Source organism: Trachemys scripta, chromosome 2, assembly GCF_013100865.1.
Source record: "Trachemys scripta elegans isolate TJP31775 chromosome 2, CAS_Tse_1.0, whole genome shotgun sequence".
In the NCBI taxonomy this organism is placed as follows: Eukaryota; Metazoa; Chordata; order Testudines; family Emydidae; genus Trachemys; species Trachemys scripta.
The window spans coordinates 121,932,043-121,951,901 of NC_048299.1; the positions used below are offsets into that span (position 1 = coordinate 121,932,043).

Here is a 19,859-nt window from a genome sequence, read left to right on the forward strand (position 1 = left end):
TGCAACAGCATGACTACTGGGCAACACAATAAGTCTGTTGCGGGGAAATCAACATAATATTGTATAGTGGCCTAGATGCTGAAAATGTTTTCCATATGCATAATTTCACAGAGTTTAAAGCCTGAAGGGACCATTAGATCATCTAGTCTGACATCCGGCTTATCACAGGCCACTACATTTCACCCATACTCATATAGTGAGCTCAATACCTTGAGTTAGACTAAAGCATTTCAGTCCTCAGGAGATTAAATTGTTGGGTGCCACAGGCAGAGAACAGGAGAGACGAAAGATCCACCAATGCCTAAGATATATTCAGATGATTTTAATCCATGTCTCAGGCTCCAGAGGAACCCCTAAGAACCCTGACATTCTGACCTGGGAGTAAATGCCTTCCAAATCCTAAATCCTGATTATGACTCTGAGCACATGAACAAGACACACCAGCCAAGCATGTAAGAAAGAAGATTCTGTGTACCACCCCAGAGCACTAGTGTAATAGCCAGGGCATAGGCAGCCAGCCTAGTAGCATCTACCAGGCAAAAGTCAAAGGCAGGAGTCAGGACTAGTTAGTAAGCCAAATAAAGAGAGGGTACCAAGGTCAAGCCAGGCCAGGGTCAAAGTCAGGAGCAAGCCTGGGCAAAAGACAAGGTCAGTAACAATCTGCATTTTTGCTCAGATTGCTCCGTAGGCCAACTTCTTGGTGTGGACCAATCAGGTAGCTCTGTTGCTCTGGCCTCTTCAGGCATTACTTTCTGCAGTGCCTAACTCTCCAGTAATTGTTGGATACTATTCTGCATGACTTTCCAGTGGCAGTAGAGAGGTGTCTTAGTAGCCTAGCGTGCTATGTTCTAGATGTGTGGATCCATACAGTTAGGCCAAACTGTCCTGCTTTTAGCTGAGGCCAATCTCTGATGCGTCAGAGGATGGTGCAAAGCAAAACCCAGACTACAGCTGTCCAGTTGTGCACTGAGGGGAAAAATGCCTTCCTGAAGCATGAGATTCTGTTTCAGTCATAATGCAGAGCTGCAAGTGTTCTGAGTAAGCTGAGGACAAAATGCAGAGATTCTTGTTCTCCCCTTGGCCCAAGAAAGAAGGGGATGAACAGGGGGATTCATAGATTCCCAGATCCAAGGCCAGAAAGGACCCCTACTGGAACAGAGTTCTGGCTCCACTACCCCACTGTGCCCAGCCCCACACTGCTATATGCCTCTCCCCATGCAGTGTGGGGGAAAGGTTAGAAAGCAGTGTGGGGGCCGGGCTAGAGGGCCAGGCTGACAAGGAAGACTCTGCAGTTTAGGACTACACCACTGAGTATGACCATCCAGTCCACCCCATTCCCTGCCCCTGCACACACAATCCCATAGGTCATACAATTTCTCTCAGAAGGTGGATATCAGCATATCTTTTAGAAATAGATCTAATATCATTTTTAAGACTCCAAGTGATGGCGAGTCCCCAGGTGAGCTGTTCTAATATTTAATCACCCTCACTTCTAGGAATTACATCTTATTTCAAAAAAAGAAGAACAGGAGTACTTGTGGCACCTTAGAGACTAACAAATTGCATCCGAAGAAGTGGGCTGTAGTCCACGAAAGCTTATGCTCTAATAAATTTGTTAGTCTCTAAGGTGCCACAAGTACTCCTGTTCTTCTTTTTGCGGATACAGACTAACACGGCTGCTACTCTGAAACCCATCTTATTTCAAGGTTGAATTGGTCTAACTTCAATGTCCAGCCATTGGTCTTGTTATGCCTTTGTCTGCAAAGTTGAAAAACACACATGCACCACCACCCCGTGCCCTCCTTCCTGTATCAGATATCTTTTCCATGTGTAGGAACCTAGACACAGAGATCAAGTTACCCTTCAGCCGCCTCTTTGCTAAGCTGAATAAGTTGAGCTCCTTAAGCCTCACAAAGTAAGGCCTGTTTTCCAGCCCCTGGATCATTTTTTGTGGCCCTCCTTAGAATTCTCTACAATATTTCCACATCCTTCTTGAAGTGTGGAGTCCAGAACTGGACACAGGATTTTAGTCACAGTCTTACCGCTGCTGTTTACAGAGGCAAGGTTTCTTCCCTATTTCTACTTGATATTCCCCTTTTTATATACCTAAAGAGTGCATTAACCCTTTTTGCCACAGCATTGCTCTGAGAGCTCATGATGAGGTGTTAATCTACAATTCTTCTCTGAGTCAATGCTTTCCAAGGCAGTCCCCCATCCTGTAGATTTAATTTACAGTCTTTATTCCCAGATGTATTACTTTCCATTTGCCTGTATTAAAACTCACTTTGTTGGATTGTAACCAGGTGATTCAGATCATGCTGTAACAATAATGGGCTGGATTCACAAAGTGACTTGGTTGCCTAAATGCCACTTTAGGTGCCTAAATCTGGAATTTACAAAATCCCTCTGCTTAGCTGCTGCCAAACCTTGTAGACTCCTAAACTCACTCAGAATTTAAGATTTTGCAGTAAAAGATTTCTAGTCACTTACATTTCGCCTATAAGCATGCACACTGCTCCCTTATTCTAGGTGTCCAGGTGCCTAGAACACCAGTGTGATTCATGAAATGGAGGGAAATAGCCATTCCCCAACCTAACTCACCTGTGAGGCCCAATCCAGTAGGCATGCTCAGAGCATTCCTAATTCCACACTAGACAGCATTGGGGAAGGGGGACCTCCCTCATAACTTTTAAACTTAGTGTACATTGGAGCAGGGGGACTGGATCCTAGGTCTCCCACATATTGCATGAGTGCTATAACCTTATATGTTCTCTCTTTCTCTTTCACACTTAATGACTCTTTAAATATTTATCTAAATTGGAAAGATTGAGGCAGTGTCAAAAATTCAACAGAATATCCCATAGTCCCAGTTGTTATAGCACTCACCTGTAATGTGGCAGAGCCCTGTTTGAATGCCTTCTCTTTCTGAGGTGGGGCGGGGGGGTTTAGACCCCATTGGCCAGTTTAGACAGGGAGCCACCAAGCATGCTGGCTTTCATGAATCCCATTCTTGGACTCTCCTCTCCCTCCATTCATTGTATAGGGAGATTGAGCACTTGACTCAGGCCTCGTGAATCCCAATGATTTTCTAGGCACTTAAAATTAAGCATTGTGACACTGAGCACTGCAATGCCCAAGTCCCTTTGTGAATCTTGCCCAACTTGTCCTCCTCATTATTTACTACCCTACCAATCTTTGTGACATCTGAAAACTTCACCAGCAATAATTTTATAACATCATCTAGATCATTGATAAAAATATTGAATAGTGTTGAACCAAGAACTGGTCACTGATGGACCCTGCTAGAAACGGCCCTGCTCATTGATATCACCTGCCTTTGACAAATATGTTTTGAAATCTGATAGTGAGCCAGTTTTTAATCCATCTAATCTGTGCCCTGTTAGTTCCATTTAATGCAATGTTTTAATCAAAATGTTATGGATAATTCTAGGTATACTATATCAACACAGTTGCCTTTATCAACCAGACTTATAACCCTGTCAAAAAAACAACAGGTTTGTTTGACAAGACCTACCTTTCATGAAACCATGCTGACTGGCATTAATTACATGTTTAGCCTCTAAATCTTTGTGGATAATCTCAAATTAATTGTTCCATTATTTTACCTGTGATCAAAATCATAGAATTGTAGAATATCAAGGTTGGAAGGGACGTCAGGAGGTCATCTAGTCCAACCCCCTGCTCAAAGCAGGACCAATTCCCAACTAAATCATCCCAGCCAGGGCTTTGTCAAGCCTGATCTTAAAAACCTCTAAGGAAGGAGATTCCACCACCTCCCTAGGTAACCCATTCCAGTGCTTCACCACCCTCCTAGTGAAAAAGTTTTTCCTAATATCCAACCTAAACTTCCCTCGCTGCAACTTAAGACAAGACCTACCTAATTTGGTTTAAACTAAATGGAAAGATTAACAGAATTAAATCGGAGACTAAGGTTTACAATTTCAAAAGGGCTAACTTTAATAAATTAAGGGGACTAGTTAGGAAAGTGGATTGGACTAACATATTTAGGGATCTAAAGGCGGAAGGCGCCTGGGATTATTTCAAGTTGAAGTTGCAGGAGCTGTCGGAGGCCTGTATCCTGAGAAAGGGAAAACGGTTCGTAGGCAGGAGATTTAGACCGAGCTGAATGAGCAAGCGTCTCAGAGGGGTGATTAAGAAAAAACAGAAAGCGTACAGGGAGTGGAAGATGGGAGGGATCAGCAAAGAAACCTACCTTATTGAGGTCAGAGCATATAGAGATGGAGTGAGAAAAGTCAAAAGCCGTGTAGAGTTGGACCTTGCAAGGGGAATTAAAACCAATAGTAAGAGCTTTTATAGCCATATAAATAGGAAGAAAACAAAGAAAGAAGAAGTGGGACCGCTTAAGACTGTAGATGGAGTGGAGATTAAGGATAATCTAGGCATGGCACAATATCTAAATGAATATTTTGCTTTGGTATTTAATGAGGCTAATGAAGGGCTGAAAAATAGTGGAAGCAAGACGGATGGGAATAAAGGAGTGGGGGTTGACATTACCGTATCCGAGGTAAAAGCCAAACTCGAACAGCTTAACGGGACTAAATCGGGCGCACCGGATGATCTTCATCCAAGAATATTAAAGGAACTGGCGTGAGAAATTGCAAGCTCGTTAGCGATAATTTTTAATGAATCTGTAAACTCGGGGGTGGTACCGTTTGGAGAATAGTTAATGTGGTTTCTATTTTCAAGAAGGGGAAAAAAAGTGACCCGGATAACTACAGGCCTGTTAGTTTGACATCTGTAGTATGCAAGGTCTTGGAAAAAATTTTGAAGGAGAAAGTAGTTAAGGACCTTGAGGTCAATGCCAGTTGGGACAAATTACAACACGGTTTTACGAAAGGTAGATCATGTCAAACCAACCTGATCTCCTTCTTTGAGAAAGTAACAGATTTTTTAGATAAAGGAAATGCGGTGGATCTAATATACCTCGATTTCAGTAAAGCATTTGATACGGTACCGCATGAGGAATTATTCGTTAAATTGGAAAAGATGGGGATCGATATGAAAATCCTGAGGTGGATAAAGAACTGGTTAAAGGGGAGACTGCAGCGGGTCGTACTGAAAGGTGAACTGTCAGGTTGGAGGGAGGTTACCAGTGGAGTTCCTCAAGGTTCGGTTTTAGGTCCGATTTTATTTAATCTATTCATTACTGACCTCGGAACCAAATGTAGGAATGGGCTGATAAAGTTTGCGGATGACACAAAGTTGGGAAGTATTGCCAATTCGGAGAAGGATCGGGATATCCTGCAGGGAGATTTGGATGACCTTATAAACTGGAGTAATAGTAATAGGATGAAATTTAATAGTGAGAAGTGTAAGGTTATGCATTTAGGGATGACTAACAAGAATTTTAGTTATAACCTGGGGACGCATCAGTTGGAAGTAACGGAAGAGGAGAAGGACCTCGGAGTCCTGGTTGATCGCAGGATGACTATGAGTCGGCAATGTGACGTGGCCGTGAAAAAAGCTAATGCAGTCTTGGGATGCATTAGGCAAGGTATTTCTAGTAGGGATAAGGAGGTGCTGGTTCCGTTATACAAGGCACTGGTGAGACCTCATTTGGAGTACTGTGTGCAGTTCTGGTCTCCCATGTTTAAAAAGGATGAAATCAAACTGGAACGGGTACAAAGAAGGGCCACTAGGATGATCTGAGGAATGGAAAATCTGTTGTATGAAAGGAGACTCGAGGAGCTCGGTTTGTTTACCTTAACCAAAAGAAGGCTGAGGGGGGATATGATTGCTCTCTTTAAATATATCAGAGGGATAAATACCAGGGAGGGAGAGGAATTATTTCAGCTCAGTACTAATGTGGACACGAGAACAAATGGATATAAACTGGCCGTCGGGAAGTTTAGGCTTGATATTAGACAAAGTTTTCTAACCATCAGAGGGGTGAAGTTTTGGAACAGCCTTCCGAGGGAAACAGTGGGGGCGAAAGACCTCTCTGGGTTTTAAGATTAAGCTTGATAAGTTTATGGAGGGGATGGTTTGATGGGATAAAGTGATTTTAGTCAATAGGTCAATAACGTGCCATCGCTGGTAATTAGTAACAATGGTCAATGATGGGATATTAAAAGTTACTACAGAGAACTTTTTCCAGAGGGTCTGGCTAGAGAATCTTGCCCGCATGCTCGGGGTTCAGCTGATCGCCATATTTGGGGTCGGGGAGGAATTTTTCCTCCAGGGTAGATTGGCAGAGGCCCTGGAGGTTTTTCGCCTTCCTCTGCAGCATGGGGCAGAGGTCGCTTGCTGGAGGATTCTCAGTGATTTGAAGTCTTTAAATCATGATTTGGAGACTTCAACAGCTGAGTCAAGGGAGAGCATTATTCCAGGAGTGGGTGGGTCAGCTTTTGTGGCCTGCATCATGCGAGAGGTCAGACTAGATGATCATAATGGTCCCTTCTGACCTTGGAGTCTATGAGTCTCTGAGTCTGTGAGTCTATAAGACCATTACTCCTTGTTCTGTCATTGGGTACCACTGAGAACAGTCTAGATACATCCTCTTTGGAACCCCCTTTCAGGTAGTTGAAAGCAACTATCAAATCCCCCCTCATTCTTCTCTTCTGGAGACTAAACAATCCCAGTTCCCTCAGCCTCTCCTCGGAAGTCATGTGCTCCAGTCCCCTAATCATTTTTGTTGCCCTCCATTGGACTCTTTCCAAATTTTCCACATCCTTCTTGTAGTGTAGTGCCCAAAACTGGACACAGTACTCCAGATGAGGCCTCACCAATGTCGAATAGAGGGGAATGATCACGTCCCTTGATCTGCTGGCAATGCCCCTACTTATACAGCCCAAAATGCTGTTAGCCTTCTTGGCAACAAGGGCACACTGTCGACTCATATCCAGCTTCTCATCCACTGTAACCCCTAGGTCCTTTTCTGCACAACTGCTTCCTAGCCATTCGGTCCCTAGTCTGTAACAGTTAATGGGATTCTTCCATCCTAAGTGCAGGACTCTGCACTTGTCCTTGTTGAACCCCATCAGGTTTCTTTTGGCCCAATCCTCTAATTTGTCTAGGTCCCTCTGTATCCTATCCCTACCCTCCAGCGTATCTACCACTCCTCCCAGTTTAGTGTCATCTGCAAATTTGCTGAGAGTGCAGTCCACGCCATCCTCCAGATCATTAATGAAGATATTGAACAAAACCGGCCCCAGGACCGACCCTTGGGGCACTCCACTTGAAACCGGCTGCCAACTAGACATGGAGCCGTTGATCACTACCTGTTGAGCCCAACCATCTAGCCAGCTTTCTATCCACCTTATAGTACGTTCATCCAGCCCATACTTTTTTAACTTGGACTGTAAGGTGGATAGACAGCTGGCTAGATCGTCGGGCTCAATGGGTAGTGATCAATGGCTCCATGTCTAGTTGGCATGTCTGAGTCATGACATGGGTAAGTCATCTGAGTAAGGCAAATAGAATTTGACTTGTGTTTAAATATACTAATTTTTTTTAAAGAAGCAGTTAGTTATTCAAAGTTCTGCTTAGATAAATAAATGATGATAAAAAACTGAAGTGTTGTTGTCCTCTATATTTCTTTATTTTAACCTCAATTAGCTCATTATGAAAAGGGCCTCACCAGTCCTTTAAAAAGATTCATTCATATTTTAGTAGTACATGGAAATAGCTGATGGCACTTTTTGGAGTTACATTTGTTTTAAATGCCTTTATGAAAAGTTTCCTTGTTTTCTGTTGCTTTTAAGTTTTATAGAACATTTTGATCAAGTTCAACTCAGAATTGGTGTTTTATGAATTAGGGCCTGATACTTCAAATCTTCAGTCATGCACTTAGTCCTTGCTCATGGGAGCAATAACTATTCATGTGCTTTAGAGTTTACAGGATGGCACCCTTGTTTAGTTTCGTTTTACCAATCCTGAACAGGGAAGTGGCAAGAAAAAAGAATATGACCCTAGTTTAGGTAAAATATAAGTATGTGCAATCAAGATATAGCCAGTGTTGGCCATTTATGATGTTCAATTGCCAAAAGGCTCCTGCAAAGGTTAGGATTGCTACATTTTAAAATAGCAGCTTTAAAATATATTATAGGTGGGGCTGGTAGCATCACCTATTAAGAAGTTGCCTGATACCTTCCATTATAAACATGTGTGAATCATAGGCAATGCCAGCACCCCCTGACTTGAAGTGGTTTCCATCATATACAGGGTTTACAATTTTGTTCAATGGCTTTCAGCACCCCCATTATAAAAAATGTTCCAGCACCCTTAGTATGAATTGCCATTTTCAAAGACTTATAACTTGGCAAATGTGGGTGGATTTTCACAGATATAGCAAAAGGAACTCCCTGATGCTAAGGCCATGCCCCCCTCCAAACAAATGCCATGTTCCTGCTCCAGTGCATGGAAATGCTAGAGCATTTCAAAGAAAAGATCTCAAGAATTTTTTAACATGGGGGAAAAAAACATATTCCCTAGCCTAGTTCTTGGAAACAGCTCTACCAGTTAGCTGAAATTAAAAAAAAAAAAAAAAAAAAAAGAGCCAGAGGCAGATAGCTAACATAGAAAATGGAAAATTTCAGTCAGAATGCTTAAAGTTTTTCAAAGTTATAAGCAAGTGGGAAATTTGGGGCAACTATAATAAAAGTTGGTGCTACCGGCCCCTCATATAGATAGATAGATAGATAGATAGATAGATAGATAGATAGATAGATAGATAGATAGATAGATAGATAGATAGATAGATACAGCAGGGCCAGAGAGCAGCAGGAGAGTGATCTTATTGGGTGCTGGAAAATCTCCCTCTCAGCCTGGGGAGGAACTATTGAGCCCAGAACTCAACTAAATTTGCGGGACAACAAAGGAAAAAAATAGGAACAGGCATGAGGGTCAAAGGGCCAAAACTAGGGAACCTGAAGGGGACATCGAGCAGAGAACCCTGGACAGTGCCCAATGCTCCTCAAAGGTATCCAAGGAGACAGCGGATGCCGCCCAGAGGAACTCTGCCCGGATGCATGAGGGAATAAAGGAACGAAAACAGGCCCCGCAGTCGCAGAGCCCCCCTTCAGCCAACCTCCTCTCCCTGGTGTTATAAATGGCCATCTTGGCCATAGCTAGGAGGAGGCTGATGAGGAGGTCCCTCAACTTCATGGGGCCATAGATGGGGTGAACATAAATGAACAGGTGCGGGGAAAAGTGCAGCCAGAACCTCAATAAGAGGTTCTGGAGGAGCCGGAAGAGGGGCTGCAACCTGTGCAGGAGAGTGATCCTGTTGCTATTCAGGAAGTGGGTGGGGAGAGCCCGCCCACTGCTAAAGGACCTCCCCCCAGCCCAGGAGGAGGATCCACGGGTCCGTGATACCAAATAATTGCGGGGGATAACTAATGAGATAACAGGAACAGGAGTGAGGTCACAGGATGATCAGAGCCATATTCCCTGTGGACTAAGGAGAGGTTACTACAGGGTAATTAGAGCACCTGGAGCCAATTAAGGCCCTGCGTGAGACCACAACACCCAAGAATAGGGGCAAGGGGCAGCACCCTGACCCACCATACTAAGGAAAAGTGCAGGACCCACCACAGTAGTGTTGGCCATTTGCCACAACATATACATATATATTCCCTTGAGACATTTATATCAAATCAATTTGAAAGAATTTCATTTAGTATCAGAAGGGATTTCAGAATTTATATCTTTGATATTATAATTTTTTGTATTGCATACTGTATAGCTTGTTTGCTGTTGAGAAAAGATGGCGTATGTTCTCCCCCAAAATTCTATTTCTAGGCATCTCTAGAATGGTAATAGCTGCATCTCAGGAAATTAAAGGGTGGACAAAATGTGTCAGGTTCCAAAAACTTTCAGTTGATGAGACTTTTAAAACATGCTGATGTCTAACTAGATCAGTTCCTGTGGGAGTTTAAGTGGAAGCTGTTGGACTCATTTTCTGATATTATTTTTCCTTTTTCTCATGTGTTTCTAAGTACAAATATATTCCCTACGCATGTTTAGTTTAGGATAAAAAGGAGAAAATATTTAATATAAAAACAAACATATCCAGAATGTTACCTCAGCTGAATTAACCATTCAGAATGTGTTATGTTTCCATTAAATCAATCTGATTAGTGTTTCTTGAAAAAAAGAGGACAGTAGATTTTGCACCCATGCGCATTTGAAAAGATGCTGAGAATCACTAAATTCATTTATATATTACTTTTCTGAAACTGAAAATGAATATTTTCTGGGGAAATATATTTACACAAATGTATGTGTTAGTACAATTTTAAAAGGTAAACTTTAAAATTCTCAGTTATACCACAGCAATTGTAACAAAAGCCCTATCGTTTGAGATATTTTAAAGTAAACACTGGAAAATATACTGTATTGGGAAAAATTCCACATTGGTAGAGGAGTGAGAAAGATGACTTAATAGAGCTTTTCCATCTCTAATTTTTAAGGTTTTATTACATGAATTTAATGTCATTTTAATAGTAACTAGTTTACTAACTTCTAATAGTGATTTTATCCTCATTCCTTTCAATTTACAGTCCTGACTAGTTTGTTTGTTTTCTGCCCTGGTCAGTTTATTTTAATATTTTGGACATTGTGATAAAATCTGAATTAAGTGAAACATCATGCATAGGCATCTGCATTTTTTTCAGCTATAGGCACTATTTGCATATGTGAAATTAAAAGTTAAATGCTAACATTATTCTCAACTAACTTCAGAGGTTCCAGACAAAATTACACAATTCAGAAAAAGATATTTTGTCCCAAACTTTTTTTTTTTAAAGGGCGATTTGCACATGCAAAACATATTCACACATGCAAACATTCACAACTGAGTACAACTATAGCCTTCAGTTGTGGTGAATAGTGGGGCCCTGGTCTACAATTAGGATCTCTAAGTGATACCACAGTAGAAATAATCAGTAATCCTAATATAATAAGCCAAGCCCTCTCATGGAAATAAATGGCAAAACTCACAATGATTTCAATTGAAGTAGGTTCAGCAGCACTATTTATTGCCTGATTTGTGTCTCTTTGTCTATGATGGAGGGTTCCAATTTTTTTCATAGCATAGATCACATTTTAATAGAAATTGTCCATGTGAGCATGAATTAGAGGGGAGGTGGGTCATAGGACAATCTCCCTATTTGCTATCCTATACTATCCCTTTGGAAACTACAGAAATTGTTTAAATTGAAAATTAATAGTAGGAACAATGTTTAATGTATTTTTAGTTGCCTTTTAGTGTAATTTAGCAGCTGGAAATAAGGAAAAGGAACATGTGATCAGCCAGTTTCTTGGTATCCACTAGCAAGTGCCCTGTGGACCACCAGTTGTCAACAAATCACAATTTGAGAACATCTGGTCTGTGATTATTAAAACACCTTTAACAGTTTCTGGGGTGTATGTCTAAGGAGGGAAGGCGAATTTGTTCCATTTTGATTTTTATACTCTTGATTTTAACTCCAAACTCAATTGCTTATTCAGTGTAATCAGTTGCATGTAATTAGAGTTGGCAATTTTCCGTTCAAATTACTTAGCTATTGTTAAAAGTCAACAAGAAATGCAGACTTACCAATAAAAGAACATTAATTCCCTGCTACCAATCTCCATTTTTCTGTCTTTCAACTGAGTGTCACAGGGTTAACAGATCAGAAGCAAAATATGGGAATCAAAAATTGTGACCTATACCTGATTTTCAGCAAAGTGTAGAAGAATAGGATATATTATTTGGTTACTTCTAAGTGTAACACTGTTGCACAAGAGCAACCACTTATCAGATTATTTTTGTTCTGTCTAACAAAGGCTTTCAAATCAGACTGTCAAACAATTATGATAAAGTGGTAGTTTAATAATCTAAATAAATCTTTACTTATTGGATATATGCCGGGGTGGGCAAACTTTTTGGCCCGAGGACCACATCTGAGTGGGGAAATGGTATGCAGGGCCATGAATGTAGGGCTGGGGCAGGAGGTTGGGGTGCAGGAGGGAGTACAGGGTACGGGAGGGGTGTGGTGTGCAGGAAGGGGCTCAGGGCAAGGGGTTGGGGTGCAGGAGAGGTGTGGGGTACAGAGGAGGGGGTTGGGGTGCGGGGTGCGACCGGGGGCTCAGGGCAAGGGGTTGGGGGCTCAGGGTAGGGGGTTGGGGTGTAGGAGGGGGTGCGAAGTGCAGGAGGGAGTTCAGGGCAGGAGGCTCAAGGCAGGGGGTTGGGGTGCGGGCTCCAGCCTGGCACTGCTCCTGGAAGTGGCCAGCGCATCCAGCAGTGGCTCCTTGGGGTGGGGGGGGGCAGGCTGCTCTGCCATGCGCTGTTCTTGCCTCTGGGTACCACCCCCGAAGCACCCATTGGCCCCGGTTCCCCGTTCCTGGCCAATGGGAGCTGTGGGGGGTGGTGCCTGCAGGCAAAGGCAGTGCACAGAGCCCTCTGTTCCCCCCCCCCCCACCACCACCACCACCACCAGGGGCTGCCAACTGTTTCTGGGAGCGGGTGCCAGGCCAGGGCAGGCAGGGAGCCTGCCTTAGTCCCACTGCACCACAGGGCTGGCAATCCCGCAGGCCAGATTGAAAGCCCTGACAGGCCAGATCTGGCCTGCAGGCTGTAGTTTGCCCTCCCCTGATATATGCAATACAAATTAGCATTTTTAAGAGCAGTATTAGTGTATAGTGGAATAAATTTGCAGCTATATTATTGTCTAGTGTCTGTGTAGTCTGCTGATTTCACAAATAATTTAATTCATACTCTCACCAAATGTGCAAAATTATTCTACGATTATTATATGTGATAAGCTGTTAACAACCTATTACTTGGGTGTCATGTCAAACATGCATTTGAAATAGTGTCCTGTCATACATTTGATACCCATATTTAATTCTGACCTAATGAAGATGCAAGGAGTTTGAATGTTTAGATTTTCATTTATCATACAATTCATCGTATACATGAGTCACAAAAATGGAAATCGGCAGGTTGGTGTTTTTAATCTAATTTCGAATATTACACTGTCCTTATCTTTAGGAAAGAATACGGTTGGGTGTTGGTCCATTTATTTTTTGCAGTTCAGATTATCAGAGGAAAACTCCGTTGAATCAGCAGGCAAAGCATCCTGTTGTTTAGTGATGTTACCATGCTATCACTGGGACAATTTACCATGTTGGCAGTCTCCTCTGGAGAATATATTTGAGTATTTTAGTCATGAATTATTCATGGAGGGCTGGATCATTCAGAGCATTATTAATGGACAACACGTGACTTTTTTCATGATGCACAGAAGGCATGGATTTCATGACATTCATGTTTTTTATTAGGACTGGTACTTACTACCCTGCATAAATTCCTTACTACACATGGTAGTAAATCACAGTATTCCAGAGAAGTGCAGGATTGGGCTGTTTATTGGTAAATTGCACATTTATATTAAAACTGAATTTATATGGAGAAGGTCTGATTAAATAAAAATTAACAGTAGATAACTAAGAATCGTGTGCTTGGTAACATTTGGGTATAATATAGGATACACTTAGAAGCACATTCATATTGCAAGCTACTTTTTACATTGGAAACAGCATTTAACTATGAAAAATAACATTTTCCTGTTTGGAGAGGAAAAGAAGGGCATTAGTAACCTCAGTAAGAATGTCATTCATTAATGCTCCTTGATTTGTCCGTAAATCGTAATTAATGACAATAATCATGTATGGCACTATTTGCGCTTTTACACAATCTTGGGTCATTAAGAAAGCATTTTCTAACCCCTGGGACTGACATGCCTTAGGGAGGCACCAGACTAAGTTGGTGGGAGGGAATTGGGAGGGGCAAAGGAGAAGATTAGTATCAGTGGTGGTGGGGAAAGCTGCAGAACTTGAGCCCTCTCACTTCGCAAATATGCTTTTATATCTATATAGTGGTAGGAGATTCCCTGAAAGCCATCCACCTTCCTCCCTGTTCCCATTATTCAGCAATTAGATATTATATAATAAAGGGCTACTTTTGTGTGTCTGCCTGTCTTCTGACAATGTTGAGTATCGTTGTTGTCTGCTGGGTGGACAGTCAGACCTGCTCAAGCATTTGTGATCAGACAGAGGACATAAGGGTCTAATACTAATACAAACTGCGTGTTTTATGGGATACCATTTGTGAATGCTTATTGTTTTTACTTGTTCAGTGCTTAAATTTGAATAGACCTATGTGTTCACATGTTTAATGAATATTTTCTCTTTCTTTGGTGCAGGGCCGTATCTGCAGAAAAGCTGGCAAATCAAAAAAGTCCTTCAGTCGTAAGGAAGCTGAAGCAACATTTAAGAGTTTAGTGAAGACCCATGAAAAATATGGGTGGGTCACTCCTCCCGTCTCTGATGGCTGATATTTGCAACCTGCACATCAATGCTAAACAAAACAACAAAACCAAGTACTATGCCATCTCCTCAGTGCTGTACACCACCCATCCTTTTCTACTTCAGCTTCTGTTAGATACCATGAATGTCAAGGAGACTTTTAAATAATTTGATCTGTTTACAGAGGGAGAGAAAACAAATGCTGTTTAGGATTATGTTTTAAGACTGGTGAATGGTCATCTTTAAGTCACTTTAGAGCGGATGTTATGATTGTGTCATTTGCCCCATGCAGGCCATATTGTCTTCATCTTCTTTCCATGACAGCAGCACCAGACATCAGTACTGGAAATTCCATCCATTACTGCTCAGTTCATTTAAATGTAAATGAAGCAGTTAATATTTAATAGGGAAGCAGTGCATTGCAGGTACATGTTTGCTGTGCTGTTTATCTTTGTTTCCTAGCAGGTCAACATAACTTGAAGATGTGTCTTTATGTGGAGCTGTGGTCTGCTGTGACTAAATTTAGACCTCATGTGTGCTCTATATATGACCTTTAATTCATAAAAGCAGAATTATAACAATGAAAGATTCTGGTGTTAAAAAACTGTTAAATGAAATCACCCAATTGGTCAAATTGTACTATCTATGCTGGTATTGTGGTATGCTGTTGTTCAAAGATAAGCCAGTGTGATTAGATCAGGTGATATTTCAGATACCAGATGCACCCACTATAGGGCTCAAAGTAGTTGATGGTAGAATAGTTTTTATCTTCCCAGTACAGTGCAGTACTCCAACAACAGCATGTTTGCCTGTCAGCTTTTCAACGGCAATACAAAAACCAAAAAGCATAAATGAATCTTTAAAACGTATGAGTCATTTTAAAATGATGTGCCAGTAACAAATTAAAAGTCAGATTTTTCAAAGAAAGTGGAACAATTGGTTTGTAAGATGATTTGCATGGTTGAATTTTTTATTTTTACTCAATAGGCATTGTATGTACTTTGAGCCCAGTATCTGAGAAAACCCACTGATGTATATAAATGTCCTGTTATTTAATCATTAAGTTTTAATTTTTCTCTTTTGTTCAATAATTTAAAAACTTTCTAAGACTCCATGAAATCTGAAGATAATGTTTATAATAATATAATGAAAAAGCTTAAAAATGTGGACTCCAAATGGAAAATCGTATTGGACACATTCTAAATAAAATCACCAGTACTGTTTCATTGCCTCAAGAATTCAATCATTTTAGGCTACTTTTGTTTTCAAATTATTAGATGTATTACTGTGAAACACTAGAAATCTTATTGATATATTATGCCTGCTCTGGCAGCATTTTCAATTGAAAGCAAGACATTATTGATTGTAAAATGCAGTCCAGAAAAAAAAATATAATGTGTTTTTGGAGAACTCTCCATTACATGCTTAACACAAGATTAGGCCATTGCTTTTAATCAAAATGGCTGAACAGTCTCCAGTTACATTTTAACAGCACTGAAGAAATCTTTTATTCTAACTATTTATGGTGCTTTGTGGGGTTTTGGCTTGATTTAAAACTAAACAGAATAGAAAAGAACAAATGAATTAACTACAAATCAGAGTGTTGTAGGGCCAGTATAGTACAGTACTTCTACAAGAGCATGTTTGCCTGTCATCTCTTAATTGGAGAAGCAAAAATGCATTAATCAACTTTAAAAGTATCTGACTCATTTTACAAAAGAATTTCATTGTGTTCCCTTCACCCCCTCCACCGCTGCACCAATGCTGCCAGCCTCCATTGCCCCCTTGTCCAGTTCTCCCATAAGCATCTTCGTGCTTTTTTCTGCCCCACATCTTCTATGCGGAACATCCTCCCCCAATTATTCCATAAAGCCATTGCCCTCTCCTCCAAATCTCTCTTCTGCAAGACCCACTTCTTCCTGCATCCTATGGGAAACTGACAGTTGGTAACACCTAAGTAGATGGTATGTAGGGACTTCTGATTGTTTTGTTTTGGTTTTGTTTGTTTATTTATCTATCTATCTATATTTTGGCAAAATGACAGCCTCAGAGCCATTTAGTTGTTTACATAGCTGGCCTATGTTTTTATTATGGTTTCCCTCACCCTTCCTCCTTTGTTTGTTACAACCATTTGGTATGTCTTGCCTTAAGTAAGCACTAATTACGGGCAGGACTGTCTCTTACTCCATTTTGGCAAAACTTTATCTGATCCTGATTTGTGACTTAGGGTGCTACCATGATACAAATACGTAAATGAGAATTTCTCCCTCGGACCTATGTATCATCTCCATTCAGTGATGAGTCACACACAGCATTCAAGGGCAGAATGTAGAGCTTAACAAAATTTATAGTCACCTATTGGTTTGATTTATTTGTTTTTGTAAACTTGATCTATCTATCTATATATATATATTGGTTTGTTTGTTTCCGTTGAGGAAAAAGAAGCTAGTATATTTTGTTAGGCATCAAATAACTTGTAACCTCCGCCGTGGTTACTAAGTGCTAGAAATATTGAGCACTAAAAGGAGTGAGAGATATTTTCTTGCTAATGGGTTATTTCTTAAGAGCACTTACTTCACACAGCATATCAGAATTCTGTTAAAAGCAATGTATAATGCTGAGGTAAATCCACTGGGGAATGTTACTATCTCTGTGATTTATTCTCTGTCCTTTTTTTTCCTATCAACTCATTATTTTAAACATGATAAATGGTGACCATTCTTCCTGAGAGTCATGTATTTCATGTTTAATTAAAAGTTCTGTGAAATAAAACAGTGTAGGGGATAGGTGCCTATTTATGTATTTTTTTTAAAATATATACTTCAAAATGTAAATTGTAAATAGTTGTCAAAAAAAGGGGCATTGCTGCTTAAAATCATACTCCCATAACTAGAAGGCAGCTATCTCCACATCAGCCAGAACTATAGAGCAGCGGAAGCAGTGGACCAGGCCTCTGGAGTGCTTCATATAATGCCAAGCCCTTGAAACGATTGGCGGCGGCAGTGGGAAGGATTGGATGACAACATACAGAAGCGGAGACTGCGGGATGGGGAAAAAGGAAAGGTGCAGTCTCCAAACAGAGCAGGGTGAACTGGCTCCCAAACTGCAGAGAGAGGAACAGCCCTGATAGAGGAAAAGCCCAAAGAGAGAGGACACAGCAAAGGGAATAATGGGGAACTTTAGAGACAGCACTTAAGACTGAAGGGAAAGGGAGAGGACTAGGAAATTAGGAAAGTAAATAAGATATACAGAAAGGGGATGTCGACAGTAGGAATGGTGTTGTAATGCCTTAGGGGTTCACCCAAACCAGTAAAGGGTTCTGTCACTGCCTGCCCTGTAACCTTCTGTTTTTTAGTCTGTGCAGCTTTGGTCAGAGCCCTGACACCAGCAGCCTGCTCACAGCACAAAGGTTAAAAGCTATTCCACCCAGTTACTCCATGTAGGGTGACCCCAGCAATCCTTCTTGTCCCAAATCTTCCTAAACCATCTCCACTGCAGTGTCCAGTCCCTCTTAGGGCATGTCTACACATACAGTGGTGAAGATGCTCTATGCCAATGGGAGCTCTCCCATCGGCATAATAAAATCACCTCCACGAGCGGTAGTTGCTATTTTGGGGGGAGAAGCTCTCCCGCCAACATAGCGCAGTTCACTCCAGTGCTTATGTCAGTGTAACTTACGTCACTCAGGGGAGGGGGGTTATTCATGCTCCTGAGCAACGTAAATTATGCCAGCATAAGCTGTAGTGTAGATATAGTCTAAGTGGACATTCACAGAGGTAACACTAAGTTCACTGCCTCCAAAGAGCCAGTACACACAACTGCTTGTTAGCTCAGCTGGGGTGGTACACTCCACCTTAATACTGAGATGGTTTGTAATAAAACAAGAATAAGTTTATTAACAAAGAACAGTGATTTTAAGCACCAGTGAAAGAGTTACAAATAAAAATAAACTAAACAAAAATAATACATTTTCTACTGTCTAAAACTTAATTCTAGCAAGATGCAGCGTTGCCTAAACTAGTATCCTACTCACACAAAGTTTTCAGTATTCTCCAGCATAGCTGGCTGTTCCAGCCAGGATCCTACCCTCACAGAATAATGCTGGTTTCTTTGTTCCCTCAAGAGATGGATGCCCCCAATGTCTTTCAGCAGTTCCTTATAGGGTGACCAGACAGCAAATGTGAAAAATTGGGACAGGTGGTGAGGGGTAATAGGAGCCTATATAAGAAAAAGGCCCAAAAATCGGGACTGTCCCTATAAAATTGGGACATCTGGTCATCCTAGTTCCTTATATCCCCAAAATGTATCTTTAATTTCAAAGTCAAGAAGCCCTCCTGGGGTTTCAGCTTTGCTCAGCTTTCTGTGTCCACCAAGAGACACCACCATGTTAATTTTGCAGTCTCCTGGATTTTACAATGCAAATGATCTTCCTGCAATCTCTGATGCAAGTGAATAGCCCATTATCCTTGTTTATGATCACACCTGGCTTGGTTTGCAACTGAACCAAAGAGGTGTTTGCCATCCCCTTTGTCTGGAAAAAACTTGTTTCTTCCTTTGTCTGTTTTCAAACCATAATATCAGAGAGTATCAATAATTTTATATACAGCATTTATATAAATTTCACAGTGATATTAATGAGCAGTGTATTAGTTTTCAAATGATATATTACAAGACACCTTTTAAATAAATATCATAACAATGGTGTGTGAGGTATATCGAGCTGATCAGGCCAGATGAGATTTACTGTTACATACCAGGGATCCCTTTACCATATCACACTAGGGTGGTCTTAGTGACACCGGTATATCTTGATAGAAAAACATGTGAGCTCTGACTACAATAACACTTATGCTATTTATAGCAATATTACATGTACGCTGTTGCTGAAGAACAGGTATAAATTTTCCTACTCTAGACAAGGCCAGAAGGAGAATAAAGGGGAGGAGAAAACTGGGAGAAGGGGTAGGCAAACAGAGATGCAGGAGGAACGGGAGAACTGGGAGAGAGGTAATATGAAGTGGAAACCAGAATAAAAATGGACAGCAAATACAGAAAAAAAGGTTTATAGGGAAGAAAAATGAACAAGATGGAAAAAAAGAGAGAAAATGACAAAACAGTGAGAAAATGGACAAAAAGGAGGTTAAGAAAACTTGTCTGTGCCAGACTCTGGCATGGGAGACTATCATGGGGGTTGCCTAGGTACTAATATACTACACAGAAGGAGCTCCAATAAAAACTCATGGTCCTAAAATGTCAGTTTTCTTTGTGTCCTTCTCCTGGGAAATGAAACAAGAGACACTCCTTTGCTTTGTCCTTTTTGTGACAGCTGTGACAACCAAAGATCTTGGTATAGAATGTGTGTTCAAAAAGTTAAAGCCATACCATTGAAAGTGATGCAGCCTATCAGCCCCCTTTTATTTTGTGCCTGAAGGCATGTATCTGTCACAGATCTTGAGCTGGTCCAAGGAGACCTAACTAATAGGATTGGCCATTTCTACCCCTTTCTGTCTAAGTTTCAGGATATC

The 19,859-nt window shown here is 41.1% G+C and overlaps 1 protein-coding gene across 1 annotated transcript in view; it reads left to right on the forward strand.

The window, feature by feature from the left end:
• UBE2QL1 (ubiquitin conjugating enzyme E2 Q family like 1) overlaps nt 1–15,557 on the forward strand; it is a 33,807-nt gene extending 18,250 nt beyond the window's left edge. Inside the window, exon 2 of the mRNA XM_034761503.1 lies at nt 14,232–15,557. Within this exon, the coding sequence (XP_034617394.1) occupies nt 14,232–14,363 (132 nt within the window). The 3' untranslated portion in view covers nt 14,364–15,557. The remainder of the gene's footprint in view (nt 1–14,231) is intronic.
• Nucleotides 15,558–19,859: the final 4,302 nt, after the last annotated feature.